Source organism: Temnothorax curvispinosus, unplaced genomic scaffold (genome assembly GCF_003070985.1).
Source record: "Temnothorax curvispinosus isolate PA1 unplaced genomic scaffold, ASM307098v1 QBEX01010810.1, whole genome shotgun sequence".
Taxonomy (NCBI): Eukaryota; Metazoa; Arthropoda; class Insecta; order Hymenoptera; family Formicidae; genus Temnothorax; species Temnothorax curvispinosus.
In genome coordinates this window covers 248226-261741 of record NW_020220590.1, presented here as the reverse complement: position 1 = coordinate 261741, position 13516 = coordinate 248226, and the positions used below count along the sequence as shown (strand labels likewise).

The window sequence follows — 13516 nt, the reverse complement described above, 5'->3', positions numbered from 1 at the left end:
GTGGTGAAAAGGCTTGAAAAATAATTTGCTTTAGTTTACGATGATCAAGCTCTTTGAGTGCATGCGAGAGATTGATCGACTCGTTCATACAAGTAACGTTTCACATGCATATGTCTCTTCGCAGCTTTTCGACGATGAGACAAGGGATATTCGTGCGAAAGTGGATTCTCTTCTTCGACGTGTCCACGTGTTCGTGCCAAGGGCAGTGGCAAGGTATCCGACGGAAATGAAATGGTGTGCAACTAATTACTTAATAAAATTGATCGATTTCTGGCATTAAAATCATTTGAATCAGCTTTTAGTCGTTAGAAAAAGGATATTTAACGCATTCACCTCTTTATGCTAAATAAACCAATTGATATTTCAGAATAAGAATAATCAAAATAATTCTACGACTCGGAGATAAAAGTACAAAAATATCCCAAAGCATAATTAAATAAGCTTTATTATTTATATTTTTCATGGTTTTCGAGAATTTACGCTTTCGAGTGACAGAATAGCGTTTGTCATTTTCGCATTGGAGATAATCAGCGATCTTTTCGCGATTTCCAGCGATTTCCTCGAGCAGATCGTGCCGGAACGTATGCGCAACCACGATTACGTTCGCCGGCTGCTCAGCGGCCGCAGCAACGCGAAGAAGCAGGTCGATCATCTGAACTGGTACGATGTACCTGAGCGGGGCACCTTCGGCACTCTGGCGTGCATCAAGTACGTCGCCGGCAATCCGCAGTCCGTCAGAAGACCGTACTACAAAGTCGCGGACCTTCGGCCGGCCGACATCCGCAACGACGTCAACTTCCTCAGCTACTACAGCAAGAACCGTCAGGCGGCCGCGACTGCCTGTGAGTAATCCGTCACGGTGACGAGGATGACGATGACGAGACGACGATGACGACAACGAGGACGGGGATCGTATCGCGATGCGCGCTTCACCCTCGAAGAGATATCGCTCTTCGAGAATGAAACGCTGTGCGAGAACGGTCCCGAGAACGATCTTGACGATGTTATACAATATTATACATGGTGATCCGCACACGAAGCACGTAGTTAGAGGCGCGAGACTGACGAGAACGGAGCGAAAAATTCTTCAAAGAAAGATTACATGTACAATAATTTTAATTTTTATTTGTAATTATGATTTAATTTATCTAAATTTTGAATAACGCATTAAAATTGATTTCGATTAAAATTGCAACTCGTGATAATATGACGTGATTATATTTTGGTAAATCCCGGTATTGTGATATCTTCATTGGGGAAACAGATGATTATTTTTGCAGAAATAAAAAAAAATAGCTTACGCTACGTTCTCGCAGCTCAAAACACGATTTTTAATAGATTTGGAAAAATAAAAGACGGCCCCACGACGCCGTTGTGTGCAACTCTCTTTTTGTCTATTTTTTTTCTCGTTCCACCACCGCCCTCGCCCCACGCCCTCTCGTTTCTCTATTTTTTTTCATCCCCTTTCTTGGATTGGCTGGCACCTCTGGTTTACACTGTCTGAAAACTTTTGTTTGTGCTAGCGAGCACGTGTGTTTCTCTGGTATTTTTTGCTGTTTTATTGTTGGTCACACAACAATTGGTCTTTCTTTTTTGTACGTCTTTTTTTGTCGTGGCTGCATTACTGTTCGATAGTATTGTGTCTAATCGTACAACAGCAACGTACACACTTACCCCCCACGCATCCGTTTTTGATAACCACCCCGTCATGCGATATCCGATACGATGATACAGCGCGTTTTTATTATTATTATTATTATTCTGAGGAAAGAACACGCGATTGAATTGATCTTTGCGGTAAGAGCATAAATGTTAATTTCTGTTTTAATTATCATTAAATCTTTTTTTTCACAATGCAATTTGTGTGACAAAATCTAAATAAATAATGTATTTTCAAAATATAAATCAATTGTAAGTAATTATTTTTCTTATTTATTCACAAAAAGATCGAGTTATACATGCTCTTTTCCGGGACGATTGACTCAATCATCGGCTATACCGGTGAGATCGATCCATCGATTCGGCGGCGGTTCGCCTCCTTTTTTTGCGAACCAACGGACCTATCGCTATTTTTTGTTGCGGTGACCGGAAAACACAGGGAAAACGACATAGTGACCAAAAAGAAAATCGTGAGCCAAATCAAAAGAAACGAAGGAACGAGAGAGAGCAAGACATTTACACGACGGGGACTCCAGGCGGAACATCACAGACTGGGATCACGCGCCAAAAAGCAGAATTTTGCGGCGCTCGCGGATAGAGCAAAAATGAGAGAAAGGAAGCAGTGCGGCTTTTTTGAACGTTTCAGGCAAGGGTTGGAGGGAGAAGGTGCCGGAGCTGTACCAGAAGCCGAGCAAGAAAAGCGAAGAGGAGGAAGAGGAGGAGGCCGCCGCCGAGGAGTGACTTCGACTTCGTCGTTCATCATCACACGAACTGTGGCCGATACCGTCCGCTTTAACGTTCCGGAAGTTACGTATTCGCGCGCGAAAAGATACAGCAGGCATCTTGCGATATGCGGAAGCTGCAGGATTGCAAACCGAAAGCGAACTCTTTATCTTTTTATGAATTTATCCTTCGAATTTTTAAAGTATAAGCCTTACGTCAATGAGTTCTAAATTATTAAAATGTAAAAAAAAAAATTACAGATAACATGGTGTCGATGAAATTTATGTTAAAAATAATAACGAATTCTAAATTAGCAATAAAATCTGCAGAGAAATAGTGATAAAGAGAAAAATAAATTTTTCGGAACCAAACTAGATTATACGAACACAAATACGATCTCATGAAATTGAATTAAATTGTATAAACTTTCATTTCAATAATAAAATATCTCAATTCTGAAATAAAATTATTGCAAAAACTGTGCAAGAATTGCTAAGATTTTTGCCGCTATGGTATACTTTATACAAATTTAATATCAATCAACGTTTTATTTTTATTTTTAATTTTATTATGACAATTAAACGACAGGAAGAGTTTGCATATTTCACTTTTAAAATTTTATCTCTTTCAGTTTTTTAAACACAGTTTTATATTCGGTTCGCAAACCTGGCAAAAAAACCCTCTTTAAACAGAATTATTTTACTGCGCGCGACTATCGGAGATAGTCATGATCGAAAAAATCTAATATCCGTCTCCGCTTATTTATTTTTCCTTTCTTCTATTCCGGTCGTGTGCTCGTCGTCCAGCTTCATTAAAGTCCAATATGCCGATATTCGCAATAATCATGGAACGTGCTGTATTTTCCGAACATTCTTCATTCAATTTTTACTCGATGGACTTTAATGAAATTGCGACGGGCGTGTAAAATTGTCGTGACTATCGAAATGATCGTGCTCAATCGATGCGATCTACGGAGTGAAACGAACACGAAAGAAAAAAAAAAGCAGAGTGCGATAAAGAGACAGGAGCAAATTGATTGAATTAATGCGACAAAAAAAATCGCGAGACCTGCGCGCGTTCATTAGAGAAAATAAAACATACGAAGAGATAAAAATGTAGACACTAATCCAATGTTGCACGTATTGCATTATGATGTCACTGTTTCAATTTTGTAAATCTTGTTTTGTTCGTGCTTGAGAGATAGCAACCAAAAAAAAACATACGAATAAAATAATAATGTCCGATGGAAGCGAGAGTCTCCAAGTCAATTACTTTACTTTGCACGAGAGAATAATGGAAACGTAGGTGAGCTGCGTAACGAATAAGTACACTGTTTCCGAGGTAAGCTTCTTCATATGTGCTTCGTAGTTTAACAACCAACGACGTCTCGTTTTGTCTCTGAAATCCACTATTTGTGGAATTCATTAAGATTAACGCTCTTGAAAAAACAAATTATCCTGAATAATTCTTTCTCAATATATTTAAAAAATACATTTTCTTTGGACAGAAAAATTTTAATTTTAATGAAAGCTTTCGATCAGAATGCATTTAATAATTACTTTCTTAAAACTCCTTGCTCTAATTTCTGACGCAACGTATAATTTAATGGCTTAAATCGACGTTAGAATATGAAGAGTTACTTAACTTGATTTAATTTGATTGTAAAATATATGATTATAAGTATCTGATTTCAGAGATAAAAATCCGACAAATCAATCGCTATAGATGTGACCGAGTGTGATCTCTAATCGGACGTCACGCTAAACGAATCGTGACGACCAATGAATCATCTTCACGAGAAAAGACGAAAATTGTGATCTCATTAATTGCCGACTTCATTGACGAAAAGACATCGACGTATGCGATATTTTCGCGTCATCGAAAATGCGCTCGACAATTCATCCTTAATCCTCAGAATGCTTTCATCGTTAATAGCTCATATATTAGTATAATTAATTTCTCTTTTTTATTAATTCGTCGCATATATCTCCGCATATATGTACATAAAATCGTGCACTTTTGTCTTAGATGATCTGTAATTAACTAACGAACATGCCTCATCAACTGCTTTTCACATTGATGTTGTATATAATCACAGTAATAGCTTTCTAATATCACGTTCTCTGTGAAGTCTTTATCGCTTCGTTGGATTTATGTCGCGAGCTTTAAAAGGATCCTTTGTCGCTAATCGATCCTTTATGTTTCATGTACCCCACAGCTCCCGGTCAACCAATGACAGAACGAGAGATGCGAAAGGGTCAGTAAGCACACACGAAGTAATCCTTTTTGAGATAACAAAAGAGTAAAGTCCAGTAGAAAAGGTCGCGATCGTGGGGACGTTTTTACAAAAAAATAACTTTTAATGTCATATGAATCACGTAAATATCGAATAAAATTACCTTCACATGCCATACCTTCATATTTTTATACATATTATATTTCTATTATAAAAACTGACGAGAGAATACAAGAATGTACAAAAAAAATTCGATAAAATATAAGGTTACATTATTAATTTTTATAACAAAATTATTTAACATTTATACAAATATTATTGCAGAAACATAAATATATCTGAATTATATATAACGTCTTTTATTATTTTATAAATATTCGTGAAATAGCAAATTATAAATAATTTATTTCTTTTGTACATTAAAGTTGCGTATTAAATTATGTGTAAATTAAAATTTCAAGTTGGTTAATTCAATGACTTTATGATAAATTCGTCAATAAAATGAAGTTATTCTTGAATTGGGTCACTCTCGCCTAGCAACTCAAATTTTAATCATCATTTTTGTATGTTTTCATAATTGAGTGATGTTTTACTGTGCCCTTTCTTTTGTATCCCACGTCTAACGTCTTCTCACAATTTTTAGTACGCGCATTAGGCTACGACTCAACAAGCCAGGAACAAAAAAGTAAGTCTCCATATAAAGTTGCAAAATCCAGATCAATTTCCTTGTGTCATTTGTCGTTCATGTTTATCCCTACACATCGTAGCTCCTGCTCCGGAATCGGATGCAAAACCAGAGAAAAAAGCGAAAAAGAAACCGGAGCCGGAGAAAGAGCCGATAAGAGAACCCGAATCAATGCCTGAACTTGTACCCGAACCTGTGAAAGAACCGGAATCAGTTGCGGAACCTGTGAAAGAACCGGAGTCAGTTGCGGAACCTGTGAAAGAACCGGATTTAGTTGCGGAACCTGTGAAACCTTCGAAACCGGCGAAGGGATCGAAAGCGGCAAAATCGGCCAAATCCGCGAAGGCGGCCGAACCTAAAGCGGAACCTGCGCCAGAACCTGCTCCGGAACCCGTGAAAGAACCAGAAATCGTAAAGGAACCGGAGCCCGAGCCCGTGCAGGAATCACAGCCTGTTTCAGAGCCGATAGCAGAGCCAGAAGCGCCGACAGAACCGGTCGCGGAGGAAGCGCCGACCGAAAGTGCGGAGGCCGTAAGTGACGAAGCTAAGGAAGAGAAGGGTACGTTGATATATCGATCGGTACCGCGGGCCGGAAATATTCCACACCGGAAACGAGCCTGTCACGCAAACGGTAGATACCTTTTGGTATCGGTCAGGGTAGGCAGAGAGTCGATCCGTTGGTCTGCGTCGTTGTTAACAGCATCTCCCGTATCGATCGCACGAGAATGAATGTGTCTAGTGTCTAGATAGCGTCCAGTGTCTCTCTCGCCCGTTTTCGTGATAAATGTCTTCCTCGTAAAAATGACGTCAAGATTTCCCCGTAAAGTGTCTTCTGTTTTCGTGACAATCCTATATATTCAAAATTATTGTATTTCACGCAAGATAATGTCGGTATTAGAAGTAGATATAATCGCCGTAAATAAACATCTGTATTCACGATGCATTTTTAACTTTTGAATGTAAAGGTTCTAATTTCGGAGCTGTATCTGAAGGCTATCTCTCTAATAGCATCAATTTTAATTCATTAAACGGAGGCTGCGAAATTAATATGAATATTAATATTAATAGCACTTCAATATAATCCAAGTATTTCATTAATAAAATAGCAAAATTGATTTTATATCGATATTTGAATATTCTTTAAGATATTCTTAATTTTGTGTTTACTCATCGATAAATCAAAATTGACAAATATAAGAATAAAATTTCAGCATCACTTTTAGCATTAAACACGCGTCGTGAATTTTCGCCATGAAATAGTATCTCCATCATCGATATTAATGAAACTATGTTGCAGTGAAACAAGATAAGGAAGATGCCGTAAGGAGGGCCGAGGCGTACCTTGCTAAAGCGGCTCGAGAAGCGCAGTAAGTGATCTTCGTCTAAGAACGATACGCGCCAACAGAACGAGCCAATCGCTTGCTATAAATGCGATCGTTTTGCATAACATTATAGCATTGTACTCGGCCAAATAATCTGCTATATGACTCGCGGTAATCGACAATCGACTCGCCAAATATCTGACCTTCGCTCGATGTTCGAAAAATGTCATTCGGTTCAAAAACGTACTGACTTGATGTAATAATCAATTGTAAAAAAATATTCAATTTTTATATAATAAATCCCGTAAATTTTAAACATAAAAAATGATAAAATACTTATTATTATTTCTAAGATAATTGAAATTGATGTACAGTGACAGCAGCTGTCCTAATTTCAAGTTTGCATTAGTATGTCGGTGATATTGATAATTTTAGATGCAACAAAAATATTTTAGATTTTTCAACACAAAACTTTCCTGTAAAAAGTATTCGCATTCACGCGGTGTATAGTTTTATCTTGCAAAATATGGGAGAAACGCGCACCGAAAAATATGGAATGCAAGCTTCATTAAAAAACTTGATGGATAGCTTTTCCTATACGCAAGCACATACATACACGCACATCGGCATGTTTTTCGAAATAGCGATTCCAAATAGTATAATTCGTGACTTTATTACACGTTATTTTCATTATAATTCATATAAATTTTATTCAAATGTCGGATAATTTTGCCAATTGCGAATAACTTTGTTTTGAAGATCGGAAGAGGAGAGGCGGAAGGCCGCGGAGGAGGAACGGCTGCAGCTCGAGATGGAGGAGAAGAAAGCGTGGGAGGCACTGCAACTTGCGCAGGAACGGAAAGCCGAGCTTAGCCAGATACTAGAAATCGAACAGCAGGAAGCCGAGAGAAAGGCGGAAGAGGCAAAGTTACAAGCTGAACGCGAGGAAGTGGAGAGAATAGAAGAGGGGGAAAGGTAAGCTCGTTATTTAGAAGAAAGCTCCCAATAAGTGATTCACGAATCGCCCTTAAAAAAGAATCTCTGTGCATAAAGTAAGTTTTTTTTTTATTGTCGATTGAGAATAATTAAAACAAAGATAGAATAAAACGAAGATACTTATAAAAACAATTAACGATTAATAACAAATACATAATGATTAAAATTATACAACTTTTAAGAAGCGGTCTAAACTGACAAAAAATATACATGGATTTATATTTATCTGGAAATTAATATTTATATCATATTTTTTGTACGTCATTTTGGAATCTAATTCATTCTCTGTTAATAGATTAATCAACCAGGCGAATCTCGAATCACTCATACAGGAGCAAGAACGATTGATAGTCGAGGAGCATCTCGAAGAAATTCATAATCAAAAGCAAGAGCAAGAAGAGACGGACGTCACGCAGCTTGAAGCTAATGAAAATAAAGACATCTGTACCGAGGAGCCGGCGGATCTTGGCGAAATAACCGATCAAGAGAAGGAAGAGAAGCCTTGCGATGTTACCACGGATGACGAAACACGGGTAAGCAATCACTTAAGCATCGTGAAAAACTATACCTATAATTCTCTTTCAACTTTGTCGACTTTTATTCAATGTAAACAATTCTAAATTATTCTAAATTCATCTAAACAATATCTGCACAAAAACGTTAAGATTAGATCATTCTAAGCATTGTTATTTTAAAATCAGATATATATTTAGTAACTTCGTGTCCAAATAACTTACCGAATTTCTGTGGAGAAAGGAGTTCGAGTTCGAACTCATTCAAGAATCAATAGTTGAAGAGAGAAGATTTTCCCGAAATATCGCTGAACGAGTTGAATCACAAGAAATTTGCCTTTCAGGTCGAGGAAGAGAATGTCCACGAAGAGGAGCCCGAGATAATCGAAGATCCTTTCGTCGAGGAGCCAGAAGGGGCCGAAAGTAAGCCGCAAACGGGACCGACGGCGGCTGAGGATGGACCGCAAATCGAAGAGGTTACTTCCGGCGAGGAATTCGAATGGGGTGATCAGGATTCGTAATTGGTTCAGTCCGACTTGGTTCGGACCGTTTCGCGGCATCGATGGACCACGTTCCTTTTATCGTCATCATTAACGTTAGGATTTAACGCGTCTTCGCGTCCTATCATCCTGTCCGCGAATATCATTTAATCCATGGCATCATCATTGCGGATAATCGTCGCGACCGGTGATACGACGAAGAGATCTTAATTAATTTTCCTTAATCCAATCTCTTTATTTATTTAATCGTAAAATTCACATTTCGCGTGCAGTTTCACGTTTCATCAGCACACATTTCGCAATCAATTTCACGCGTCACATTGCGTTGATCATATTAGGCGAACTCACGCGGATCGATGTATAAGTATTGGGATTTCTGGTGGCTATATTTTTATCAGCTTATTTCAGAAAAACCGACCGAGGAGGCTCTCGTGCGATCTGCGCGTATTTATTTCATTACTGACCGCGCACACCCTTTTCACATTATATCCCCACGTCGAGAGAACGGCAACCCGTAGATCGAGTCTGACACGAGTATCGATTTCCGTTGGTCTGCCGGTGGTGGTGATTCGTTTATAGTCTCGGATAGTAATCGGGTAGAAATATCGCGACGTATTTTAGCCGTCCATTCGGCAGTCGTGCAATCGAGCTGGTTTTGTCGTCGTCTATTTTTACAGTAACAGCTTCGAGTTTCAGCCATGAAATTGGTTTGACTGCGATTGTCCGAGCGATCGATCGGAAGGACGAGGATTCCGGAAATAATCGCGAGTACGATTTGAGAATTAGCGGCCATCTTATGACTCTCTCGTCGCTCGGAAAGTGACAGCCTTCTGATATACTTATGTTAGTATTACTTATTATTAAAGAGGTACTATATACATATATTATAAGAGTGTGGTAATAAGAATAATTCAATATGAAATATCTCTCTCCGTGATTTAACAAACAGGCCGAAAAAGCATCGTCTTTCCCGCAAACAACGTCGTGAAAATACATTGCGGAGCTGGGGATGAAACGGTCACAAGTACAATTTTACAATTTTGTTAATTAACCAAACCCAAGATATAAATTTTTAATGTTTTATATAAAATTGTCATGAGATTCTCTGCATAATTCTCTGGCATAATAGAACAAAACGGATACGAATATATGTAAAACATGCTTATTACCCTTTCATTTCGGAAAAGCTCTCTTGCCGTTTTTGCGCGAATCCAGATTAAAATTAGACGTAAGAAAAGCTGCACAATCTGTAAGATAATCGACGTTGTGCGCTGTGTATGAATAAAACAGGAAGGTACTTAACATGGTACGTAAATGAATAACGAATTTATTCATATTCTATTTATATGTTCCAGTATTTAATGCATACTGAAATTCGTAGCACGCAATATGTACCCATGCAACGCCTATTTTGTTTATGATTCAAGACAATAAATATTATAAATTGTAATATTAAGCTATGTTTATTTTACCCCGCACAAAATGCATCGCATACTTAATGAAGGGTAGCATAGAGGAAAATTTGACATTATACGCAATCGACATATGTAATATAATCTCCGATGTCTTTTACGGTAATTTTTCAACTTTTTGCAATATCGTCTTTCTGAATTATATAGATACGTTCACCGTCTAAATTCACATTATCGGTCGAAAGGCAAAACTGCACATCCCATAACGTTATTCAGATAACATCCCATGTTATTTTTAAGAAAATAAGGTTCGCGATTACCATGAGTATCAACGTTCGCAAATACCATCATCAAAGTCATGATTACCGTAACAAAATTCCTAATGTGAATTTAAACGGTGAACGTATCTATATATAATTCAGATACGTTTACCGTATCTGAAAAAACGGTATTGCAAAAACTCCCTATTTATCATTGTCATTACGGTACTTTCTAAGTTTTTTACATTTTTAATTATTTTAATCGTAAACATTTTAATAATTACCAATGTTAAAATAAATTAAGAAAAAATTGTGATTTTAAGTTCAAAATATAGACTATGTAAAAGAAACAAAATCGTTGTATAAAATCCCTGAAGTAGCAAAAAAGAATCTTCTTTTCTCGAATATATATGTTCATCCAAGTTTAACATCCCCTTGGGACATCTCGCAATCGTTCACCCGCCAAATCTCGCCATCGACCTCGCGGTGGGGTGTTTCGCGAGGAAAAGACGCGCTTGGAAGTAGTAAATCCCGGGCTCGTAAACTTATCGTCATATCAGACGCCCCGCATTTTCGTGACGCGACTTGTCTCGCGGTATAAACACGCGGGGAGCATTTCGGTCGTTGGTCGAGGGTGATCAACTGAAGTGGGCCAAGCCGCGTTTGACTCAAAGAGAGACCCCGAACGACGGGCGGCTTCAAAGCAAAAACGAGGTTAAATATGTGTGCCAACGTGCCCGCCCGATGCTAAGCCCAAACATCGAGCGCGCGGCTATAGATGTGTGCAAGCTGTGCGTCTACTGTCACTGCACAGAACCGCGCCAGTAATATTGCGCTTGGTTCTTACGTCGACACGGTTATTCATATGTGTGTGTGTGTGTGTGTGCGCGCGATATATGCACACAGTACAAATCGAGCGAGGCAAAACGCGCCGCTGGAACAAAATTATTTATAATCGAGACGCTTCTATCGCGTGACACGCTTAATCAATGCGCGCAAAAAGCCCCCACCCCCCGCTAAATTAACGGACTCTAAAACCAGCGTTGCGTCAACCGGCAAACCGCCCGCAGCTTTTTGCGAACCATATTCGCGTCGCGAAAGACACGGTGATATATTTATTAGGTCATCGCGTAGTATCTACCCTACCCCGGGATTTTGGAAGATTGTGTTTTGCGGTTTTCAACGGGCTGATTATATCAAAAGTTAAGTCTTATCTTGCCGTTCTAAAATTTTCTTTTTTATTCCTATTCATCTCTTGCCATTTAGTTTTAATTTCTTTTAGCAATGGAAATATCCCGACACTACGGATTCTCATATCAAAATATAAATTCGTGAGCGAACTGATTGATGAAATCTTCGGCAAATAATTCGAAACACCGAGCTGACCTAATTCGCAAACTTAATAACTCAGCGCTCGTTTCTAAAAGTCATTCGGCTGAGAAACAGCAATAATAAGACGAATTTCGTTGCCATGCTAATCCTTTGACGCGATTAAGCTAGAGTCGTAGCTCTCGAGAGATAATTCTCCTTCTTTTTGTATCTCTCCATATAACGGCCTTGATGTCTGATATCGTTAAGCTAGATATCATTAATCTGGATGAAACGTCGTGGGCGTGTAGAATGACCCACGTGGCGGGCGCGCGTGAATCACTTTCGCCCTTTAGAGATATGACATTAGATTCGAAAAGTGATATTATTACAAACTACAATTTATGTATCGTTATAAATACTCCTTTTTCCGCGTATACGCATTTTCGTTGTTACACTGGGAGAAATAATTATTTTTTTCAAAAAAAATTTTGTTGATTTAATAAAACCGGAAGATTGTATGTTGATGATTTGATTAGGTTAACAAAATATTTGTACAAAATATTTTGTTCTTTTTGACTATTTTGTTTGTTGACTATATTGATTTGTTCTTTTTAACTAAATATTTTATAATATCAATTATACATAATATAACATTAACTAAATATTTCTTTGAATAAATTTACTATTTTTAAAAACGTTAATGTTTTTGGTTTTTGGTTCAACAAAATTATTTTATTGAGTTAACAAAATTGATCATTAACTTAAAAAAAATGATTTTGTATGATACCATTTTCAGAATTCAATTATTTCATTTTTTTCAAATAATAGACGTGTATTTAATTCAATAAGATAAATAATTGGATCAATAAATTGAAAAATCAACAACATTGTTTTGTTGATTCTACAATATTTTTCCCTCAGTGTACGAAATAGGCCTCGAATACCTAACACATCGACCAAATTGCAGCTACTTTCTTGAAGTCATTTATTGCAGCCTTCAACCTTAGGGTTTGCGCAACTTTGACATCTTTGGGAGTCGATAACACGAGAAACAATGACGACGACGACGACGATAACGACGAGGTCGTGCGTCATTACCCCGAGGATCGAACGTGCGGTTTCCTTTAGAAGTTGAGGAGTAAAGGGGAAGAGAAGGAAAAGCATGGGCGGGAAAACCGACGGCTGCCATAACCGTGCGATTCACAGCTGTACAGTTCGCCAGCAAACGAGCGATTTTCTCTCTTCCGTCGGGGAAAACACGACGATTGCCGGCGACAATTGCCGTGTTTTGCGATCAGCGGTGACGGCCAAGGGTAACGATAGCGGCCTCCTATCAAACCACGACGATTTATACGCGACCGAGAAATCCTTGCCTTGAAGTGATTATATCTGAGTTTCTGCCAGAGTTTCTGCCAGAGTTTCTGATAAAGAATCGCCAGAGAGAGAATCCGTAAGACCAGTGCAAGCAGTCGATATTTCAGTCGGAAATTTGCTCTGATTTATGTAGGCCGTGTTCTTACATCTGCATTATTACTATGGTAGACGATCTTATTTAAGCTTCGCATGGTGTGTATTTTTTCGCGATCGATATTATGCTTAGATTCTATAAATTCGGCAAGCACATTAATATTCAATTTTGTTAACAATTATTAATAATATTTTAACCTTATTATATAAAGAACGATCCTGTCAACTAAATGAGATTAATTTATTTTGTATATGAAATTTTTTAAAAGTAATATTTAAATGGAAACTGATCTATAATTTTGTCTAAACTTTAAATAGTAAAAGTAAATACATAAAACTTTAAAAGAAGTTTTTATAAATTACATATAAAATTAATTTTATTTTATTTAAATTTAAAACATTTCAATTTCAATTAATTTTATTTTATTTAAAT

At 37.7% G+C, this 13516-nt stretch overlaps 1 protein-coding gene across 6 annotated transcripts in view; it reads left to right on the top strand.

Annotated features, from left to right (window-relative positions):
- LOC112460774 (neurofilament heavy polypeptide-like) overlaps positions 1 to 10083 on the top strand; it is a 26540-nt gene extending 16457 nt beyond the window's left edge. For 3 of the 6 annotated variants that reach the window (XM_025025616.1, XM_025025612.1, XM_025025615.1), the window contains 9 exons: positions 125 to 234; positions 553 to 842; positions 4601 to 4639; positions 5262 to 5303; positions 5386 to 5862; positions 6601 to 6670; positions 7385 to 7600; positions 7917 to 8154; positions 8478 to 10083. In XM_025025616.1, the coding sequence (XP_024881384.1) occupies positions 125 to 234; positions 553 to 842; positions 4601 to 4639; positions 5262 to 5303; positions 5386 to 5862; positions 6601 to 6670; positions 7385 to 7600; positions 7917 to 8154; positions 8478 to 8654 (1659 nt within the window). In that variant the 3' untranslated portion in view covers positions 8655 to 10083. The remainder of the gene's footprint in view (positions 1 to 124; positions 235 to 552; positions 843 to 4600; positions 4640 to 5261; positions 5304 to 5385; positions 5863 to 6600; positions 6671 to 7384; positions 7601 to 7916; positions 8155 to 8477) is intronic. The other 3 variants (XM_025025617.1, XM_025025613.1, XM_025025614.1) reach the window with 2 other exon arrangements.
- Positions 10084 to 13516: the final 3433 nt, after the last annotated feature.